Genomic DNA, 23,397 nt, shown 5'->3' on the forward strand with positions numbered 1-23,397 from the left:
TTTCTTTATTCTGGTCTGCAGTAGTTATTTTCACTATTTTATCTTCCAGGTCACTTATCCGTTCTTCTGCCTCAGTTATTCTGCTATTGATCCCGTCTAGAGTATTTTTAATTTCATTTATTGTGTTTTTCATCATTGCTTGGTTCCTCTTTAGTTCTTCTACGTCCTTGTTAAATGTTTCTTGCATTTTGTCTATTCTATTTCCAAGATTTTGGATCATCTTTACTATCATTATTCTGAATTCTTTTTCAGGTAGACTGCCTATTTCCTCTTCATTTGTTATGTCTGGTGTGTTTTGACCCTGCTCCTTCACCTGCTGTGTGTTTTTTTTCTTCTCGTTTTGCTTATCTTACTGTGTTTGGGGTCTCCTTTTCACAGGCTGCAGGTTCGTAGTTCCCGTTGTTTTTGGTATCTGTCCCCAGTGGCTAAGGTTGGTTCAGTGGGTTGTGTAGGCTTCCTGGTGGAGAGGACTAGTGCCTGTGTTCTGGTGGATGAGGTTGGATCTTGTCTTTCTGGTGGGCATGTCCACGTCTGGTGGTGTGTTTTGGGGGTGTCTGTGGCCTTATTATGATTTTAGGCAGCCTGTCTGTTAATGGATGGGGCTGTGTTCCTGTCTTGGTAGTTGTTTGGCATAGGGTGTCCAGCACTGTAGCTTGCTGGTCGTTGAGTGAAGTTGGGTCTTGATGTTGAGATGGAGATATCTGAGAGATTTTCGCCGTTTGGTATTACGTGGAGCTGGGAGGTCTCTTGTGGACCAGTGTCCTGAAGTTGGCTCTCCCACCTCAGAGGCACAGCCCTGATGCCTGGCTGGAGCACCAAGAGCCTTTCATCCACACGGCTCAGAATAAAAGGGAGAAAAAATAGAAAGAAAGAAAGAAAGAAAGAGGATAAAATAAAATAAAATAAAGCTATTATAATAAAAAATAAGAAAAAAATTATTAAGAATAAATTTATTAAGAAAAAAATTTTTAATTTTTAAAAATAGATTTATTAATTTTTTATAAGAAAAAATTATTAAGAAAAAAATTGTTTTAAGAAAAAAAATTTTTAATTTTTTAAAATAAAAAATATGAAAAAACGTATTAAAAATTTTTTTAATTTTTTAAAAATAGAAAATAAGGGAAAAATTATTAAGAAAGCATTTATTAGGGAAAAAAATTTTTTTAAGTAAAAAAAAAAAAAAAAAACGGATGGACCTAACCCTAGTACTAACGGTGAGAGCAAAGCTATACAGACAAAATCTCACCCAGAAGCATACACATATACACTCACAAAAAAAGGAAAAGGGGAAAAATTAATATATCCTGCTCCCAAAGTCCACCTCCTAAATTTGGGATGATTCGTTGTCTATTCAGGTATTCAACAGATGCAGGCACATCAAGTTGTTTGTGGAGCTTTAATCTGCTGCTTCTGAGGCTGCTGGGAGAGATTTCCCTTTCTCTTCTTTGTTCATACAGCTCCCGGGGTTCAGCTTTGGATTTGGACCCGCCTCTGCATGTAGGTCGCCTGAGGGCGTCTGTTCCCCGCCCAGACAGAACGGGGTTAAAGGAGCAGCTGATTCGGGGGCTCTGGCTCAGTCAGGCCGGGGGGAGGGAGTGGTACGGAGGAGGCGGGGCGAGCCTGCGGCGGCAGAGGCCGGCGTGACGTTGCAGCAGCCTGAGGCGCGCCGTGCGTTCTCCCGGGGAAGTTGTCCCCGGATCACGGGAGCCTGGCAGTGGCGGGCTGCACTGGCTCCTGGGAGGGGCGGTGTGGAGAGTGACCTGTGCTCGCACACAGGCTTTTTGGTGGCGGCAGCAGCAGCCTTAGCGTCTCATGCCCGCCTCTGGGGTCCGCGCTGATGATAGCCGCGGCTCGCGCCCATCTCTGGAGTTCGTTTAAGCGGCGCTCTGAATCCCCTCTCCTTGCACACCGCGAAACAAAGAGGCAAGAAAAAGTCTCTTGCCTCTTCGGCAGCTGCAGACTTTTTCTTGGGCTCCCTCCCGGCTAGCTGTGGTGCGCTAGCCCCTTCAGGCTGTGTTCACGCCGCCAACCCCAGTCCTCTCCCTGCGATCCGACTGAAGCCCGAGCCTCAGCTCCCAGCCCCCGCCCGCCCCGGCGGGTGAGCAGACAAGCCTCTCGGGCTGGTGAGTGCTGCTGGGCGCCGAGCCTCTGTGCGGGAATCTCTCCGTTTTTCCCTCTGCGCCCCTGTTGCTGTGGGGTCCGTGCTGATAGCCGCGGCTCGCGCCTGTCTCTGGAGCTCGTTTAGGCGGCGCTCTGAATCCCCTCTCCTTGCGCGCCGCGAAACAAAGAGGCAAGCAAAAGTCTCTTGCCTCTTCGGCAGCTACAGTCTTTTTCCCGGACTCCCTCCTGGCTAGCACCGAAGCCCGAGCCCCAGCTCCCAGCCCCCGCCCGCCCCGGCGGCTGAGCAGACAAGCCTCTCGGGCTGGTGAGTGCTGCTCGGCGCCGATCCTCTGTGCGGGAATCTCTCCGCTTTGCCCTCCGCACCCCTGTGGCTGCGCTCTCCTCCGTGGCTCTGAAGCTTCCCCCCTCTGCCACCCGCAGTCTCTGCCCGCGAAGGGGTTTCCTAGTGTGTGGAAACCTTTCCTCCTTTGCAGCTCCCTCCCACTGGTGCAGGTCCCGTCCCTATTCTTTTGTCTCTGTTTTTTCTTTTTTCTTTTGCCCTACCCAAATACGTGGGGATTTTCTTGCCTTTTGGGAGGTCTGACATCTTCTGCCAGCGTTCAGTGGGTATTCTGTAGGAGCAGTTCCACGTGTAGATGTATTTCTACTGTATCTGTGGGAAGGAAGGTGATCTCCGCGTCTTACTCTTCCGCCATCTTGCCCCTACCTCGCTTTTTAGTTTTATTTCTTGTTTCCTGAGTGATGTTACCTGTGTTTCTGCTCCTTTTGTGGTTTTGTCCTCTTTTGCCTGAGCCCTAGAGTCTCTCCATTTGTCTCATGTTTGAAGAGGCAATGACATCCTGAAGTTCAGTAATTTGGTGCCAAATTTCATAAGGGATATTGGTCTGTAGTTTTATTTTCTTGCAGTGTCTTTATCTGGCTTGGATATCAGAGTAATGCTGACCTCATAGAATGAGTACGGAAATATTTCCTCTTCAGGTTTTGGAATAGTTTGGTAAGTATTGGTGTTAACTTTTCTTTAAATATTTGGTAAAATTCACCAGTTTGGAAGAGTTCCTTCCTTTTCAAAAATTTAGAAGAGCTTGAGAAGCATTCACATTAATTCTTCTTTAATGTTTGGTAGTATTCACCAGTGAAACCACCTGGTCTTGGGCTTTTCTTTTTTGGGAGATTTTTGATTCCTGATTCAATCACATTGCTAGTTATGTGTCTATTCAGATTTTCTATTTCTTCCTGACTCAGTGTTGGTAGGATGTATGTTTTGAGGTCCATTTTCTCCAGGTTGTCCACTATGCTGTATAATTGTTCATAGTAGTCTCCTGTCATCCTATGTGTTTCTAGGTGTTATAATACCTCCTTTTTCATTTCTATTTATTTGAGCTCTCTCTTTCTTTTATTATTCTAGTTAAAGGTTTGTCAATTTTGTTTCTTTTCAGAAAACCAGATCTTAGTTTTTATTGATCTTTTTTTTGGTTTTCTAGTCTATTTCATTTATTTATGCTCCAATTGTTGTTTTTTTCTTATTTTGCTAACTCTGGGATTAGTTTGCTTGTCCAGTTCCTTGAGGTGTAAATAGTTAGATTGTTTATTTGAGATCTTTCTTTTTTCTTAATGTAGGCATTTATTGCTATAAACTTCCATCTCAGAACTATTTTTGCTGTATCGCATAGTTTTTGATATGCTGTGTTTCCATTTTTGTTTGTCTAGATTTTTTTAAAACATCTTTATTGGAGTATAACTGCTTTACAATGGTGTGTTAGTTTCTGCTTTATAACAAAGTAAATCAGCTATACATATACATATATCACATTATCTCCTCCCTCTTGCATCTCCCTCCCATCCTCCCTATTCCACCCCTCTAGGTGGTGACAAAGCACTGAGCTGATCTCCCTGTGCTATGTGGCTGCGTCCCACTAACTATCTTTTTACATTTGGTAGTGTATATATGTCCATGCCACTCTCAAACATTGTCCCAGGTTACCCTTCCCCCTCCCCAAGTCCTCAAGTCCATTCTCTACGTCTGCAACTTTATTCCTGTCCTACTCCTAGGTTCTTCAGAATCTTTTTTTTTTTTATAGATTCCATATATATGAGTTAGCGGACGGTATTTGTTTTTCTCTTTCTGACTTACTTCAGCCTGTATGACAGGCTCTAGGTCCATCCACCTAACTACAAATAACTGAATTTTGTTTCTTTTTATGGCTGAGTAATATTCCATTGTATATATGTGCCACATCTTCCTTATCCATTCATCTGTCAGTGGACACTTAGAATGCCTCCAAGTCCTGGCTATTGTAAATAAAGCTGCAATGAATATTGTGGTACATAACTCTTTTTGAATTGTGGTTATCTCAGGATATATGCCCAATAGTGGGATTGCTGTGTCATATGTTAGTTCTATTTTTAGTTTTTTAAGGAACCTCCATACTCTTCTCCATAGTGGCTGTATCAATTTACATTCCCACCAACAGTGTATGAGGGTTGCCTTTTCTCCACACCCTCTCCAGCGTTTATTGTTTGTAGATTTTTTATGATGGTCATTCTGACTGGTGTGAGGTGATACCTTATTGCAGTTTTGATTTACATTTCTCTAATGATTAGTGATATTGAACATTCTTTCATGTGTTTGTTGACAATCTGTATATCTTCTTTGAAGGAATGTCTATTTAGGTCTTCTGCCCATTTTGGATTGGGTTGTTTGTCTTTTTGATATTGAGCTGCTTGTAAAATTTGGAGATTAATCTTTTGTCAGTTGCTTCATTTGCAAATATTTTCTCCCATTCTCAGGGTTGTCTTTTCATCTTGTTTATGGTTTCCTTTGCTGTGCAAAAGCTTTTAAGTTTCATTAGGTCCCAATTGTTTATTTTTGTTTTTATTTCCATTTCTCTAGAAAGTGGGTCAAAAAGGATCTTGCTGTGATTTATGTAAGAGAGTGTTCTTCCTATGTTTTCCTCTAAGAGTTTTATAGTGTCTGGCCTTACATTTAGGTCTTTAATCCATTTTGAGTTTATTTTTGTGTATGGTGTTAGGGAGTGTTCTAATTTCATTCTTTTACATGTAGCTGTCCAGTGTTCCCGGCACCACTTATTGAAGAGGCTCTCTTTTCTCCATTGTATATTATTGCATCCTTTATCAAATATAAGGTGACCATATGTGTGTTGGTTTATCTCTGGAGTTTCTATCCTGTTCCATTGATCTATATTTCTGTTTCTGTGCCAGTACCATACTGTCTTGATTACTGTAGCTTTGTAGTATGGTCGGAAGTCAGGGAGCCTGATTCTTCAAGCTCCGTTTTTCTTTCTCAAGATTGCTTTGGATATTCGGGGTCTTTTGTGTTTCCATACAAACGGAAATTTTTTGTTCTAGTTCTGTGAAAAATGCCATTGGTAGTTTGATAGAGATTGCACTGAATCTGTAGATTGCTTTGGGTAGTATAGTCATTTTCACAATGTTGATTCTTCCAATCCAAGAACATGGTATATCTCTCCATCTGTTTGTATCATCTTTAATTTCTATCATCAGTGTCTTATAGTTTTCTGCATACAGGTCATTTGTCTCCTTAGGTAGGTTTATTCCTAGGTATTTTATTCTTTTAGTTGCGATGGTAAATGGGAGTGTTTCCTTAATTTCTCTTTCAGATTTTTCATCATTGGTGTATAGGAATGCAAGAGATATCTGTGCATTAATTTTGTATCCTGCTACTCTATGAAATTCATTGATTAGCTCTACTAGTTTTCTGGTAGCATCTTCAGGATTTTCTATGTATAGTATCATGTCCTCTGCAAGCAGTGGCAGTTTTATTTCTTCTTTTCTGATCTGGATTCCTTTTATTTCTTTTTCTTCTCTGATTGCTGTGGCTAAAACTTCCAAAACTATGTTCAATAATAGTGGTGAGAGTGGACAACCTTGTCCTGTTCCTGATCTTAGAGGGAAAGTTTTCAGTTTTTCACCAATGAGAACGATATAGGCTGTGGGTTTGTCATAGGTGGTCTTTATTATGTTGAGGTAAGTTCCCTCTATGCCTACTTTCTGGAGGGTTTTTATCATAAATGGGTGTTGAATTTTGTTGAAAGCTTTCTCTGCATCTATTGAGATGATCATATGGTTTTTCTCCTTCAATTTGTTAATATGGTGTATCACATTGATTGATTTGCGTATATTGAAGAATCCTTGCATCCCTGTGATAAACCCGACTTGTTCACGGTGTTGGATCCTTTTAATATGCTGTTGGATTCTGTTTGCAAGTATTTGTTGAGGATTTTTGCATCTATGTTCATCAGTGATATTGGCCTGTAGTTTTCATTTTTTGTGACATCTTTGTCTGGTTTTGGTATCAGGGTGATGGTGGCCTCGTAGAATGAGTTTGGGAGTGTTCCTCCCTCTGCTACATTTTGGAAGAGTTGAGAAGGATAGGTGTTAGCTCTTCTCTAAAAGTTTGTTACAATTTGCCTGTGAAGCCATCTGATCCTGGGCTTTTGTTTGTTGGAAGATTTTTAGTCACAATCTCAATTTCAGTGCTTTTGATTGGTCTGTTTATATTTTCTATTTCTTCCTGGTTTGCTCTCAGAAGGTTGTGCTTTTCTAAGAATTTTTCCATTTCTTCCAGGTTGTCCATTTTTCTTTGGCATATAGTTGCTTCTAGTAATCTCTCATTATTCTTTGTATTTCTGCAGTGTCATTTGTTACTTCTCCTTTTTCATATCTAATTCTATTGATTTGAGTCGCCTCTCTTTTTTTCTTGATGAGTCTGGCTAATAGTTTATCAATTTTGTTTATCTTCTCAAGAACCATCTTTTAGTTCTATTGATCTGTGCTATTGTTTCCTTCATTTCTTTTTCATTTATTTCTAATCTGATCTTTATGATTGCTTTCCTTCTGCTAACTTTGGGGTTTTTTGTTCTTCTTTCTCTAATTGCTTTATGTGTAAGGTTAGGTTGTTTATCTGAGATGTTTCTTTTTCTTGAGGTAGGATTGTATTGCTATAAACTTCCCTCTTAGAACTGCTTTTGCTGCATCCCATAGGTTTTGGGTTGTTGTGTTTTCATTGTCATTTGTTTCTAGGTTGTTTTTTTTTTTGATTTCCTCTTTGATTTCTTCAGTGATCTCTTGCTTATTTTGTAGTGTATTCTTTAGCCTCCATTTTTTGGTATTTTTTACAGATTTTTTTCCCCTACTTGATATCTAGTCTCATAGCATTGTGGTTGGAAAAGATACTTGATATGATTTCAATTTTCTTAAATTTACCAAGGCTTGATTTGTGATCCAAGATATGATCTATCCTGGAGATTGTTCCATGAGCACTTGAGAAGAAAGTGTAATCTGCTGTTTTTGGATGGAATGTCCTATAGATATCACTTAAGTCCCTCTTGATTATTGTATCATTTAAAGCTTGTGTTTCCTTCTCTATTTGCATTTTGGATGATCTGTCCATTGGTGAAAGTGGGGTGTTAAAGTCCCCTGCTATGATTGTGTTACCATCAATTTCCCCTTTTATGGCTGTTAGTAGTTGCCTTATTTATTGAGGTGCTCCTATGTTGGCTGCGTAAATATTTACAATTGTTCTATTTTCTTTTTGGATCGATCCCTTGATCATTATGTAGTGTCCTTCTTTGTCTCTTGTAATAGTCTTTATTTTAAAGTCTATTTTTTCTGATATGAGAGTTGCTGTTCCAGGTTTCTTTTGATTTCCATTTGCATGGAATATCTTTTTCCATCCCCTCACTTTCAGTCTGTATGTGTCCCTAGGTCTGAAGTGGGTCTCTGGTAGACAGCATATATACAGGTCTTGTTTTTTTATACATTCAGCCAGCCTACATCTTTTTGTTGGAGCATTTAATCCATTTACATTTAAAGTAATTATCGATATGTATGTTCCTATTACCGTTTTCTTAATTGTTTTGGGTTTGTTATTATAGGTCTTTTCCTTCTTTTGTGTTTCCTGCCTAGAGAAGTTCCTTTAGCATTTGTTGTAAAGCTGGTTTGGTGGTGCTGAATTTTCTTAGCTCTTGCTTGTCTGTAAAGATTTTAATTTCTCCATCGAATCTGAGTGAGATCCTTCTGGGTAGAGTAATCTTGGTTGTAGGTTTTTCCCTTTCATCACTTTAAATATGTGCTGCCACTCCCTTGTGGCTTGCAGAGTTTCTGCTGAAAGATCAGCTGTTAAACTTATGGGGTTTCCCTTGTATGTTAATTGTTGCTTTTCCCTTGCTACTCTTAATATTTTTTTCTTTGTATTTAATTTTTGATAGTTTGATTAATATGTGTCTTGGCATGTTTCTCCTTGGATTTATCCTGTATGGCACTCTCTGCACTTCCTGGGCTTGATTAACTATTTCCTTACCCATATTATGGAAGTTTTCAACTATAATCTATTCGAATATTTTCTCAATCCCTTTATTTTTCTCTTCTTCTGGGACCCCTAAAATTCGAATGTTTGTTCATTTAATGTTGTCCCAAAAGTCTCTAAGACTGTCCTCAATTCTTTTCATTCTTTGTTCTTTATTCTACTTTGCGGTACTTATTTCCACTATTCTATCTTCCAGGTCACTTATTCGTTCTTCTGCCTCAGTTATTCTGCTATTGATTCCTTCTAGAGAATTTTAAATTTCATTTATTGTGTTGTTCATCTTGTTTGTTTGCTCTTTAGTTCTTCTAAGTCCTTGTTAAAAGTTTCTTGTATTGTCTCCATTCTATGTCCAAGATTTTGGATCATCTTTACTATCATTACTCTGAATTCTTTTTCAGGTAGACTGCCTATTTCCTCTTCATTTGTTTGGGCTGGTGGGTTTATAGCTTGCTCCTTCATCTGCTGTGTATTTCTCTGTCTTCTCATTTTGCCTAACTTACTCTGTTTGGGGTCTTCTTTTCACAGGCTGCAGGTTTGTAGTTCCCGTTGTTTTTGGTGTCTGCCCCCAGTGGGTAAGGTTGGTTCACTGGGTTGTGTAGGCCTCCTGGTAGAGGGGACTGGTGCCTGTGCTCAGGTGGATGAGGCTCGATCTTTTCTTTCTGGTGGGCAGGACTGCATCCAGTGGTGTGTTTTGGAGTTCTGTGACCTTATTATGATTTTAGTCAGCCTCTCTGCTAATGAGTGGGGTTGTGTTCCTTTCTTGGTAGTTGTTTGGCATGGGGTGTCCAGCACTGTAGCTTGCTGGTCGCTGAGTGGAACGGGGTCTTAGAGCTGATATGGAGATCTCTGGGAGAGCTTTCACCATTTGATATTACATGGAGCCAGGAGGTCTCTGGTTGACCAATGTCCTGAACTTGGCTCTCCCTCCTCTGAGGCTCAGGTCTGACACCCGGCCAGAGCATGAAAACCCTGTCAGCCACATAGCTCAGAAGTAAAGGGAGAAAAACAGAAAGAAAGAAAGAAAAAACTAAAAGAAAACAAAATAAAATAAAGTTATTAAAATAAAAAATAAAAAATGATTAAAAATAAAAAAATTAAAAGTAATTAAAAATGAAAGAAAGAAAAAGAGAGCAACCAAATAAAAAAACAAATCCACCAATGATAACAAGCACTAAAAACTATACTAAAAAAAAAAAATAATAACTGGACTGACAGAACTCTAGGACAAATGGTAAAAGCAAAGCTATACAGACAAAATCACAGAAAGAAGAATACACACTCACAAAAAGAGAAAAAGGAAAAAAAAATCTATATATAAGAAAAGGAAGATAACAAATAAATCAATAAAGAAATCTACCAATGATAATAAACTCTAATTACTGAACTAAGATAAACATAAAACCAAAAACAAATTAGATGCAGAAAGCAAACTCCAAGTCTACAGTTGCTCCCAAAGTCCACCACCTCAATTTTGGGATGATTCGTCATCTATTCATGTATTCCAGAGATGCAGCGTACATCAAGTTGATTGTGGAGATTTAATCTGCTGCTCCTGAGGCTGCTGGGAGAAATTTCCCTTTCTCTTCTTTGTTCACAGAGCTCCTGGGGTTCATCTTTGGATTTTACCCCACCTCTGTGTTTTCATCGCCTGAGGGCGTCTGTTCCCTGCCCAGACATGATGGGGTTAAAGTAGCAGCTTATTATGGGGCTCCAGCTCACTCAGGCCGGGGGAGGTAGGGGTACGGAATGCAGTGTGAGCCTGCAGTGGCAGAGACTGGTGTGATGTTGCAACAGCCTGAGGTGTGCCGTGTGTTCTCCCGGGGAAGTTGTTTGTAGATCATGGGACTCTGGCAGTGGCGGGCTGCACAGGCTCCTGGGAGGGGAAGTGTGGATAGTGACCTGTGCTTGTACACAGGATTCTTGGTGGCTGCAGCAGCAGCCTTAGCATTTCATGCCCATGTCTGGTGTCCACACTGATACCCCCAGCTCTCGCCCATCTCTGGAGCTCGTTTAGGCAGTGCTCTGAATCCCCTCTCATCACACACCCCAAAAAAATGGTCCTTTGCCACTTAGGCAGTTCCAGACTTTTTCCTGGACTCCTTCCTGGCTAGCTGTGGTGCACTAGCCCCATGCAGGCTGTGTTCACACAGCCAACCCCAGTCCTCTCCCTGGGATCTGACCTCTGAATCCCGAGCCTCAGCTCCCAGCCCCCATTCGCTCCAGTGGGTGAGCAGACAAATGTCTCAGGCTGGTGATTGCTGTTCAGCACCAATCCGCTTTGTGGGGATCTCTTTGCTTTGCCCTCTGCACCCCTATTGCTGTGCTCTCCTACGTGGCTCTGAAGCTTCCCCCCTGCCACCCCCGTCTCCACCAGTGAAGGGGCTTTCTAGTGTGTGGAAACTTTTCCTCCTTCACAGCTCCCTCCCAGAGGTGCAGGTCCTTTCCCTATTCTTTTGTCTCTGTTTTTTCTTTTTTCTTTTGCCCTACCCAGGTACATTGGGGAGTTCCTTGCCTTTTGTGTTGTCTGAGGTCTTCTGCCAGCATTCAGTAGGTGTTCTGTAGGAGTTGTTCCACATGTAGGTGTATTTCTGATGTATTTGTGGGGAGGAAGATGATCTCCACGTCTTACTCCTCCACCATCTTGAAGGTCTGTCTAGATATTTTTTGATTTCCCTTTTGATTTCTTCTTTGACCCACTGATTCTTCAGGAGCATGTGGTTTCATTTCCATATATCTGTGAGTTGTCCAGCTTTCTTCTTGTTATTGATGTCTAGTTTCACACCATTGTAATTGTAAAAGATCATTGATATGATTTTTTTCTTCTTAAATTTCTTAAGACTCGTTTTGTGACTTAACGTATGATCTATCCTGGAGAATGCTCAGTGTGTGCTTGAGAAGAATGTGCATTTTGCTGCTATTGGATGGAATGTTCTGTATATGACTGTTAGGACTATTTATTTTAAAGTGTAGCTTAAACTCAATATTTTTTCATTGATTTTCTGTCTGGATGATCTTTCTTTACATAGGGCATTGAAATCCACTGATCTGTTAATAGTTGTTTAATATAGTTAGGTGCTCTGATGTAGGATGCACATATATTCACAATTGTAAAAGCTATCAATGAATTGACTCCTTTATTATTATATAGTGACTTTTTTGGTCTCTTAACAGTTTTTGACTTAAAGTCTATTGTTTCTGACATAAAAAATCTACTTTTGCTCTCTTTTGGTTTTCATTTGCATGGAATATCTTTTTCCATCACTGCACTTTGAGCCTATGTGTGTCCTGTGGCAGCATATAGTTGGGGCTTGTTTTTTTTTCGTTTGTTTTTTTGTTTGTTTGTTTTAAATCCATTCAGCCACTCTGTGCCTTTTGATTGGAGAATTTAATCCATTTACATTTAAAGTAATTGTTGATAGGTAAGGACTTACTATTGCTATCTTGTTAATTGTTGTTTTCTGGCTATTTTGTAGTTCCTTTGTATCTTTCTTGTTGTCTTCCTTTGTAAATTGATAATCTTCTGTAGTGGTATGTTTTCATTCTCTTCTCTTTATCTTGTGTGTATATGCTATAGGTTTTTGTAGTGTGGTTACCCTGAAGCCTTAATAAAATATCTTATAACAGTCTATTTTAACTAATGACTCAACTTTAATTGCATACAAAAAATCTATTGTTTTACTTCGCACTACATTTAATGTTTTTGGTGTCACAATGTACATCTTTCAATCTTGTGTTTTCATTAACAAGTTACTGTAACTATAGTTATTTTAATACTTTCATCTTTTAACCTTCATATTAGGGTTAAGTGATGCACACATCACCATTACAGTGTTAGAGTATTCTGAATTTGACTGTATACTTACCAGTAAATTTTATACTTTCCTTTTTTCATGTTGTTAATTAGCATGTTTTCATTTCAGCTTAAAGAATTTTCTTCAGCATTTTTTGCAAGACTGGTCTAGTGGTAATGAACTTCCTCAGCTTCTGTTTGTTTGGGAAAGTCTATCTTTCCTTCATTTCTGAAGGACAGCTTTGCTAGGTACAGTGTTTTTGGTTGGCAGGTTTTTCTTCTTTCAGCACTTTGAATATATCATCCTATTCTCTTGTGAATTGTTAAGGTTTCTACTGAGAAATCCACTGATAGCCTTGTGGGGGATTCCTTTCTATGAGAGAAATTTATTTTCTCTTGCTGCTTTTAAAATTCTCTCTTTGTCTTTGATTTTAGACACTTTTATTATAATGTGTCTTAGAGAAGAATATTTTAGATTGAAATTTTGGGTTGATTTATTAACTTCATGAACTTGGATTATCAAAATCTTCCCCCAGATTTGGGAGTTCTTAGCCATTATTTCTTTAAGTTAGCTTTCTGCCTCCTTTCCTCTCTTCCCCTTCTGGGACTACAATGATACACAGGTTTTTTTCTGTAGGCTTTCTTCATTTCTCTTCATTTTCTTTTCTTTTTGCTCCTCTGATTGGATAATTTCAAATGACTTGTCTTTGAGCTCACTGATTCTTCTGCTTAATCCAGTCTGCTGTTGAAGCTCTCTATTGAATTTTTCAGTTCAGTCATTGTATTCTTCAGCTCCAAAATTTCTGTTTGGTTCTTTTTAATGTTTTCTGTCTCTTTGTTGAACTTCTCATTTTGTTCTTGTTTTGTTTTCCTATTTTTTCTAAATTGTTTACTTGAGTTCTCTTGTAGCTCTCTGAGCAACTTTAGAACAATTATTTTGAATTCTGTGTCTGACAATTCCTGAATCTCCATTTCTTTGGGGTCAATCATTGGAAGTTTACACTCTTTCTTTGGTGGAGTCATATTTCCCTGATTCTTCTTGTTCCCTGTAGCCTGGCACAAGTGTCTGCACATGTGGAGAAGCAGCCATCTTTTCCAGACTTTATGGAAAATATCTTCATCTGCAGTTGGGGGCATGCTTGAGAGTACCATGACCTGAGCACAGGGCACCAATTGTGAGGGCATGTGGCAGCTCTAGTTCCAGGGTGCATGGTGATTTGTTGGCTCAGCATGCTGGAGTCCACATCATTGATACTGTGTGGTCCTTGGTGAGTGGTGTGGATGGTCCACAGAGACTGCAAGTACTATTGTGGTCCTCAGTGGTGCCTCCAGTTCCTGCAGCTAGGAACCAGGGTTGATGAAAGTGGTGATCAGAGCTGGTGGTGTACATACACTTGGCTGCAGGGGCCAGCAGCAGGTGCCTGTGTGGTGGCAAGGGCCAGTTACAAACATGCATATACTGGTGGGGTTCTGGTGAAGCAGCAAGGACTGAGGCCACCTGTAGTTTCACTGGAAGCTGCCGGGGCCCTGCTCTTGGTGTATACTTCCATAACTGCTGGTTCTTGCCATGGGTACATGGCAGTGGAGGCTAGTTTTGGGAGTCAGACTGGGGTCATGCAGGTATACAGTTGGAGGGGCTAGCTACAGGTGAGCAGAGTAGTATAAGCCAGTGACAGGACATAGAGCTGAACCGGGACCCACAAGCAACTGTGAGGGCCTTGGCTATTGTGGTACAGTCCTGTGGCTGCAAGATCTTGCCACAGGAGTGGCAAGTGGGAATCAGCGACTGGTGTCAGTCCAGTGGTGCATAAGAGCACAGCTGGAGGAGCTAACCCTGAGCAGGTGCATGGGGGTGGTCACCTGCAGGATTCTAGGCTGGTATCTTGCATTTTCACAGCTGCTGGTGTGGGCTGGCTACTGGTCCTGGTCCCAGGCTATGGTGCGGCCTTGCGTGAGGGACTGGGAAAGGACTCAGATGGCTGTGTCAGTGAACACAAATACTTGTGGGGCATAAACCAGTAAAATCTTCAGGAGGTCTGCAGCAGCTGTGCTGGTCATTGGTTTCTTCAGTGTTGAAAGCTACCAGAATCATCTATAGAGCAGGTCACTGGAAACCATAGTAACTCCTAGTGTGAGGCTGACACTGGTACCCCTGCTTTTCTTCCTTGTTCTTAACTCCTTTTATACAACTCAGGTTTGACAATTTCTGGCTGGGGTGAAACAAAAGTGAGTCCTTTGTGCAGTTCCCTGAAAGGCTGGGGAAGTAGGTTTGCTCATCCTGCTTTCTGTTTCCCAGTGAGGGGAATTATTTCTAAATAGGAAGTTCCCACTTGGTGTTGAGCAGTGTTGGCTTGGGGAATGGGATGATGCAGGCAAAATGAAGCTTTCTGGGACCTGGTATGAAGCCAGTAAGACAACAACCCATTCTTGTAGGGTGTGGAGTGGGGACCTGACCAATGCTGTTTTCCTTCCCTTTTGTGTTCTCAAGTTTTTTGTTCCACTATGTTGCTGAAGTTTCTTCAGAGGACTCTAGATCTCTCCCAGAGCTTTTTTTGGTGGATAGCTTTCTGCAGCCATCAGCCTATAACAGAATCTGGTACTTGTAACTATATGGTTTGGAACACGTGCACAGGAACAGTTGTCTTGATTTTTAGTAGCACTAGGGTCAAGGACCCATTCCAACTTTTACACCTCAGTACCCCTGACAAGGGCTCAGCATCCTGTGCTTAGTTGTTCCAAGTCTGTTTCTTCTAGCTAAGTAGCACATGAAGTCCTTTAGGGTGGAGGTTGACCTTTTCTGACAGCATGCTGCTTGGTGTGTATGGTGCCTGGTGGCCACACTGTGGGTGTGTTTGCTCTGCTCAGTGATGACTGGGTGCTGTGAGAAGCCCTACTTTGCTCGTTTCTTCAAAGAACCAAGACTTCAAGTCTGAAACTGCCTCTGTGACAATAATTGAGTTCATCATGAGACAACAGAAGCAGGGATTGAAATGTGCCATGGGGACTGCTCAGGGGCCCCCTCTGCCAGGAATTTCATTTCTTTGTGAAGTAGACTTCCCAGGATGTTACTCATTTCTCTTCCAGTAAACATTTGGGGCTACCGAGAATGAAAAAGTGAACTGAAATTCTCCGTGGACCCAGCTAATAGGAAGGGCTCTTTCTCAGACCCTACAAGGCAACTCTGGAGAGCTTTTGGCAGGACTGGAAGAGGAGTGTGTACCATAGGTGCATAGGTCTGTGATTGGCCACAGCCCATTGGTCAGGGTTCTGCTGGGGCTTATGGGGCTCTTCCATATGTCCTCCCTCTGGGGACACCAAGAGGTGGCAATACTTCCTGGGATTTGCTCTTCTCATAGCCGAACCTGAAGCTTCAGAGAGGCTTACAGTAACATGGGGTGCTTCTATCTAGTCCACCCACTGGTCAAACAAGCCACTGGCCAAGCCCAGAGTCAGTGGGGTGGGGAAGTAGATCTGTCTGTTTCACTGGAGACCACTGCAGAAGGCATGCAAGTGAAGTCCTATTGCAGAGATAAAAGGATGGGGAGTGATCCAATCTTCCCAAATAAGCAATGAGGTGTTGCTTTTATGACATCAGGAAACCTGGTGTCCAGTAGAGTGTGGCTCTGTTGTCCCCTAATTCTCTATAGCAAATGAAATCACATGTCATTTACATATCTCCACATTGTTTTTAGCTTTCTGTCTGCGATTTTGGGTAGTCCTTTCCAGATGGTTTACTGTTGGAGCCCTCCTCTTCCTGCTCTTTACAGAGGTTCACACAAGGCAACTGCTCCAAGGCAACAGGTCCAGGGGTCCCTCCTTAACCTCTAATGGGCTGCTCTGAGGTACCTAACAGTGATAACATGGACTGACATCTCCTGAGCGTGCTGGAAGCAGGTCCAGTGACTACATCTTCTTCTGTCCTTCATTAACAACATGAGCCACAATGGGGCATGTTTTGGGAACACAAATTTCTCACAGAAATGTCACAACTGCTACGTGTTTCACTGATTACTATAATGTGAAATTCATCCCTATTAGAAAGATGCACTGGATGTTGTCGTGATTTACTAGAGAATACTACTTCCTAATCATTGAATCTGATGCTTGTTACATCATGAACATCAGCAGGTGTGGGATGACTGCACAGAGGCAGTGGTGAGAAATGGTTTAGCACCGGTTTACCTGCATGCAGTTTGGAATCAGAGAACTGATTCTGGCTTGGCCACTTACAAGATCTGTGTCTTTCCATGTCTCGATGTCCTTATCTATCAATTGAGGGTATAACATACACACCTGGAGGAAGTTTGAGGATTAAATAAGAATGCATGAATGCATGAAGTTAGTGTAGGACTTGATCCACTGCAGGGCTAATAAATGCTGGTTAGATGGTTGTGGTCCCAAGCACTGTGTTAGATTCTATGTGACTTCACCCCATTTAGGAATCCACAGCAGCAGCTGGAGAAGGAGCTGAGGAGAAGGGGGACCAATTGGTCATGTGGCTGGAAACAAAGACTTACTGATGGGCTCAAAAAGGTTTTGTGGATTCCAAAGTTTGCTTTGGTTTCCTTTTGAACATCCTGTGCTCCATACAGTTTGACTGCTAAAAAAGTGCTTTGGATTTTGCAAGTTGGTCATAGAATGGGCAACTCCTCTGGGCTTCCATGGACCTGATATCAGTGTCCTTTTCCTCCACAGATTCCTGTGCTCCTGAACCTGAGCAGAGACCCTGAGGTCAGCCTGCCTGTGCCACCGCTCATGTATGCCCTTGCCCTCGGCGCCTGCCTGGGAGGTAAGGGGGTGTTAATGCATTTGAGGGAGGGCCCCTGACACTGTGGTGAGCCTGAAGTGATGATTAATGCATGCCAAATTGAAAGTAAAGTAAGAATAGTCCAGATGGTTTCCTGAGTGGAAACCCATCTTCACCTTTGACTGGAGCAGTTCTAGGCATACTCAGTTCCTCTGCAAGGCCTGTCACTTCTCACTCTCTGCAGAACTGCCCCTGACATTCTAAGTCTGTGGTCTGAGCATGATCATTATGACATCTCAAAGTTAACCTGCTCCCACACTACATGCAGATGTGGCTTAGGTTTAGAAACAGATATTGAACCAGAAACCATCCTCGGTGGCAGCTTCTTATTCTCTTTTTAAGGAGTGTGTGTTGGGGGGGGGTGAAGTGATGAATTAGTAAGCTAAGAAGTAGAGACTCTAACCTAAGAGTAAGAAGAAAGATTTAAAAAAATTCTTTTTGGCTGGAGAAATGCGTTGTCCTGTGGAGTCATTGAAAAGCCAATTAGAAAAATGTTGGGAGAGACTAACCTCTGGTGAGTAAACACAAAGGCTTTGGATGTGATTGTATTTGGAAGGAGGCCTAATCACCTTTGGGAACACAAGAGGATTGTGAGAATCTTAGATAAACACACTAGATACCTTTTAAGTTTTTATTTTTACATCCAGATATTCTTAGATAGTCTAGCTTTCTCTGTTCTTTGATTTGTCTCAACTATTAGATCAACAGCTTTCTTTTTAGTTTATCTTCTTGTTTGTAAAGGGGGATTAATGTCATTCAGTGAAGTTGCTGTGATTTCTGGAGGGCTAATTCACCTAATCCAGCAACTGAGGACTCACGTTCTGAGTGCAGGGTTGTTAAAATGGCCCCCATCTGAGATCAGCCCCAGGAAAAGCAATAACTGCATTCACAGCTACATTTAATGTCAGTGGTAGAAACAGAATCCAAAGACACCTGGAAATGTGTCCTCTGTGTGGAATTTTGTTCATTAAACCTTATTGAGCATCTTCTATACCCTGGCATTGTTCTTCAGAGTGGGGAGACAGTCACCTAAGCTAAGATTATAACATAAACGTATCCTCTCATGGCCACGTGCATAGAGTGCTCAGGGGGTACCAGGAAGACTGGGGGAAAGTCAGGAATGGCTCTCCCTAGGGGAAGTTTTGAGCTGGGTCTCAAAGGATGAGAAGCCTCCTGGGCTAGTTCAGATTCCCCCAGAACATGTAGAATGAATATGGAGGGGATTATCAAGGAGAGAAGTTAATGTGGACTATTTGTATGGCTAATAACTTAAAATATGATTAAACATTTGTTGACTGAGCCCCTTTTGTAAACAGGGGTATAGCTATAGTGAACAATAAAAGTAGTAAGCCATGGGATCTTTTTAACCTAGTAGCTCTTGTCATTGAATGGTACTTTTTCCTGGCACAGTGGATGCCTACTTGTGCTGGGTGTTAGCTCTACATTTATTCTGTTGGGGTACCTTCTCTCATTAACTCAGAGTTTGACAATTTAAAAAATTCTGGTAAAATATACATAGCATAAAGTTTACAATTTTAACCAATTTTAAGTGTACAGTTCAGTGACATTAAATGCATTCATATTGTGCAATCATCACCACTATCCATCTCCAGAACTTTTACATCATCCCAAACTGAAACTTTGTACCCATTAAACCATAACTCCCCAGTCCCACAGGGTTTGACATTTTGAAGACCACTTTAAATAGAAATTTTCAGTTGGTTTGAGAAATGTCATTTGTTCTATAAATTGGGTGTGACTCACTAAATAGTTTGAAACAAAAAGTCTTTCCTGGTCTGCTCTCAGTACCTTTTGGTTGCTCTTTTTACTAAGAGCTAAGAAAAATTCAAATAAGTCTTAAGAAAAATCTGCCTTAGCCTGGGTGTCCTAGAAGGCAGAGGTTGAGGCAAGTTTGCATGCTGAAGATTTATTGGGACATGTACTCCTAGAGCAAGAAGACTGAGGGAGGAAGTGAGGTAAGGCAGTGAAGGAGAGAAAGAAAATACATGGTACATTACAAAGCTAGTAACAGCTTCAAAAGAAATCAAAGCCAATTTTTAGTTAGGTGGGGATGGGACATTTTCTAGATGGTTCCTGAGGAACAGAAAAGCTAAGTGAAATCTCTTAGTGCTTTGTAGAGTGTGCAGTGAAGCGGGTTATGCTGCAGAAACAATGAGAGAAAAGCTTCAGAGACATGCTGGGCCTTTGCAGACTACACTGAAGTGGGGACAGGGCAGAGAGCCACCTTTTGAAGGGTGGACAGCCAGGACAGAACTTCACAGAGAATCTTCAGCAATCAGCAGGTTATAAACCTGTTAGAAAATTGATAACTCTGCTATATAGCCAGAAACCCAGAATCTTCCTTTGCTCATATCTCTGTTTCAGAGAACTCCTCATCCCACCCTCAAAACATTTGCAGCTGGTGGGAAATTGAATTCAACTTAAGGTGAAACAAAGCCAGGTCCAGCTCAGCAACAGATTAGATTGGCTCCATGCCCTGCACTGACAGCCTGGCACAAATGGGGATGCGGTCTTCAGTGTGTGTGTGCATGTGCAAATATTATACTTCTGTCTCAGTATTTCTTACATAAATTGTTCAGCATACCACTACCTTGGTAAAGAACACCTACAAAAACCCTGCAGATAACCTCATACTTACTGTTCAAAGACTGAATGTTTGTCCCCTAAGATTGGGAACAAGACAAGGACATCTGCTCTCACCTCTCTTATTCAGCATAGAGCTGGAAAATCTACCCAGTGCAATAAGGCAAGAAAAGGAAATAAAAGGTATACAGATTAGAAAGGAAGAAATAAAATGGTTCCTACTATAAATGACATGATTGTCTTGGTGGATACCAAGGAATCTATTTTTTTAAAAATCAGAAAACCATATAACTAATATGTGAGCTCAGCAAGGTCACTTGATACAAGATAGACATACAAAAATCAATTTTAGCAATGAACACATGGATACCACAATTAAGTATACAATACTATTTAGAATCACTCAAAAAATTAAATACTGAAGCTGAAATTACAATACGCTTATAAAAGAAATCAATGAAGATCCAAATAATTAGGAAGACATACAGTGTTCATGGATTGGAAGGCTCCACATAGTAAAGATGTAAACTGTCCCCAAATTAATATTTAGGTTTAATGCAATTCCTACCAAAATCTTAGTAAGATTTTTTGTTTATATCTATATCTATAGAATTTATAAATATACATATGGAATGGAGGACATATAAATTGTAAATAAGCACATGAAAAGATGTTCAACATTATTAACCATTAGAAAAATGCAAATTAAAACCATGATAAGGGAATTCCTTGGCAGTCCACTGGTTAAGACGTCACCTTCCAATGGCAAGAGGGTGCAGGTTTGATTTCTGGTCAGGAACCTAAGATCCCACATGCCTGGCAGCCAAACAACCAAAACATAAAAGAGAAACAATACTGCAACAAATTCAATAAAGACTTTATAAATGGTTCACATCAAAAACAAAAAATCTCAAAACCATGATAAGATATCATCACACACCTATGAGAATGGCTAAAATAAAAATAGTGAAAACACCAAATGCTGACCAGAATGTGGGAAAAATGGATCACTCAGACATTGTTGTTGGAAATGTAAAATGGCCATCACTCTGGAAAACAGTTTGGCAATGTCTTAAAAAACTAAACCTGCAACTGCCATAAAACTCAGCAATTACACTACTAGGAATTTATTCTAGAAAAATAAAAACTTATGTTCACCCCCAAACCTGTACACAAATGTTTATGGAAGCTTTATGTGTAATAGCCAAAAAGTAGAAAATCTGATGTCCTTCAACAATAAATGGTTAAACAAACTGTGATACAATACATCCATACTAGGGAAAGCTACTCAGCAATAAAAAATAAATGCACTATTGATACAAGTGACAACCTTGATGAATTTCCAGAGAATTATGTGGAGTGAAAAAAAGCAAATCTGGAGGAGACTCCTTCAAGATAGCAGAGGAGTAGGACGTGGAGATCACCTTCCTCCCCACAAATACAACAAAACTACACCTACATGTGGAACAACTCCTACAGAACACCTACTGAATGCTGGCAGAAGACCTCAGACTTCCCAAAAGACACCCTCAGGCGACCTACAGGCCAAGGTGGGGCCAAATCCAATGCTGAACCCCAGGAGCTCTGTGAACAAAAGAAGAGAAAGGGGCATTTCTCCCAGTAGCCTCAGGAGCAGCAGATTAAATCTTCACAGTCAACTTGATGTACCCTGCATCTGTGGAATACCTGAATAGACAACGAATCATCCCAAAATTGAGGTGGTGGACTTTCGGAGCAACTGTAGACTTGGGGTTTACTTTCTGCATCTAATTTGTTTCTGGTTTTATGTTTATCTTAGTTTAGTATTTAGAGCTTATTATCATTGGTAGATTTATTGATTTGGTTGCTCCCTTCCTTTATATAAAAGTATATATCTTTTTTCCTTTTTCTCGTGAGTGTGTATGTGTATGCTGCTTTGTGTGATTTTGTCTATGTAGCTTTGCTTTTGCCATTTGTCCTAGGATTCTGACTGTCCTTTTTTGTTTTTGTTTTTAGTATAGTTTTTAGTGCTTGTTATCATTGGTGGATTTGTTTTTTGGTTTGGTTGCTTTCTTCTTTCTTTCTCTCTTTCTTTAAATTATTTTGATAATTTTTTACTTTTGGATAATTTTTTTATTTTAATAACATTCTTTTCCTCCCTTCCTTCCTTTCTTTATTCTTTCTTCCTTTCTCTCTTTCTCTCTTTCTCTCTTTCTTTCTTTCTTTCTCTCTTTCTTTCTTTCCTCTTTCTTTATTTCCTTCCTTCTTTCTTTCTTTTTCTCCCTTTTCTTCTGAGCCGAGTGGCTGACAGAGTCTTGGTGCTCTGGCCGGGTGTCAGACCTGAGCCTCAGAGGAGGGAGAGCTGAGTACAGGACATTGGTCCACCAGAGACCTCCCAGCCCCACATAATATCAAATGGTGAAAGCTCTCCCAGAGATCTCCATCTCAACGCTAAGATCCAGCTCCACTCAATGACAAGCAAGATACAGTGCTGGATACCCTATGGCAAACAACTAGCAAGACAGGAACATAAGCCCATCCATTAGCAGAGAGGCTGCCTAAAATCATAATAAGTTCACAGACACCCCAAAACACACCACTGGACGTGGTCCTGCCCACTAGAAAGACAAGATCCAGCCTCATCCACCAGAACACAGGCACCAGTCCCCACCATCAGGAAGCCTACAAAATACACTGAACCAACCTTACCCACTGAGAGCAGACACCAAAAACAACGGGAACTACAAACACGAAGCCTGCGAAAAGGAGACCCCAAACACAGTTAGTTAAGCAAAATGAGAAGACAGAGAAATACACAGCAGATGAAGGAGCAAGGCAAAAACCTTACCAGACCTAGCAAATGAAGAGGAAATAGGCAGTCTACCTGAAAAAGAATTCAGAGTAATGACAATAAAGATGATCCAAAATCTTGGAAACAGAATGGAAAAAATACAAGAAACTTTTAACAAGGACCTAGGAGAACTAAAGAGCAAACAATGATGAACAACACAATAAATGAAATTTAAAATTCTCTAGAAGGAATCAATAGCAGAATAACTGAAGCAGAAGAAAGGATAAGTGACCTGGAAGATAAAATAGTGGAAAAAACTACTGCAGAGCAGAATATAGAAAAAAGAATGAAAAGAATTGAGGGCAGTCTCAGAGACCTCTGGGACAACATTAAATGCACCAACATTCAAACTATAGGGGTCCCAGAAGAAGAAGAGAAAGAAAAAGGGACTGAGAAAATATTTGAAGTGATTATAGCTGAAAACTTCCCTAATATGGGTAAGGAAATAGTCAATCAAGTCCAGGAAGTGCACAGAGTCCCATACAGAATAAATCCAAGGAGAAACATGACTAGACGTATACTAATCAAACTATCAAAAATTAAATAAAAGAAAAAATACTAAAAGCACCAAGGGAAAAGCAACAATTAACAAACAAGGGAAAGCCCATAAGGTTAAAAGATGATCTTTCGCAGAAACTCTGCAAGCCAGAATGGAATGGCAGGACATATTTAAAGTGATGAAAGGGAAAAACCTACAACCAATATTACTGTATCCAGCAAGGATCTCATTCCAATTTGATGGAGAAATTAAAACCTGTACAGAAAAGAAAAAGCTAAGAGAATTCAGCAACACCAAACCAGCTTTACAACAAATGCTAAAGGAACTTCTCTAGGCAGGAAACACAAGAGAAGGAAAAGACCTACAATAACAAACCCACAACAGTGAAGAAAATGGTAAT

At 40.7% G+C, this 23,397-nt stretch overlaps 1 protein-coding gene across 5 annotated transcripts in view; it reads left to right on the top strand.

The window, feature by feature from the left end:
* Nucleotides 1–23,397, top strand: part of OCA2 (OCA2 melanosomal transmembrane protein) — a 299,171-nt gene that overhangs the window by 257,430 nt on the left and 18,344 nt on the right. For all 5 annotated transcript variants that reach the window (XM_061199031.1, XM_061199036.1, XM_061199032.1 and 2 more), the window contains one exon: nucleotides 16,953–17,046. In XM_061199031.1, coding sequence (XP_061055014.1) covers nucleotides 16,953–17,046 — 94 coding nt within the window. The remainder of the gene's footprint in view (nucleotides 1–16,952; nucleotides 17,047–23,397) is intronic.

This window comes from Eubalaena glacialis, chromosome 1 (genome assembly GCF_028564815.1).
Source record: "Eubalaena glacialis isolate mEubGla1 chromosome 1, mEubGla1.1.hap2.+ XY, whole genome shotgun sequence".
Classification (NCBI taxonomy): Eukaryota; Metazoa; Chordata; class Mammalia; order Artiodactyla; family Balaenidae; genus Eubalaena; species Eubalaena glacialis.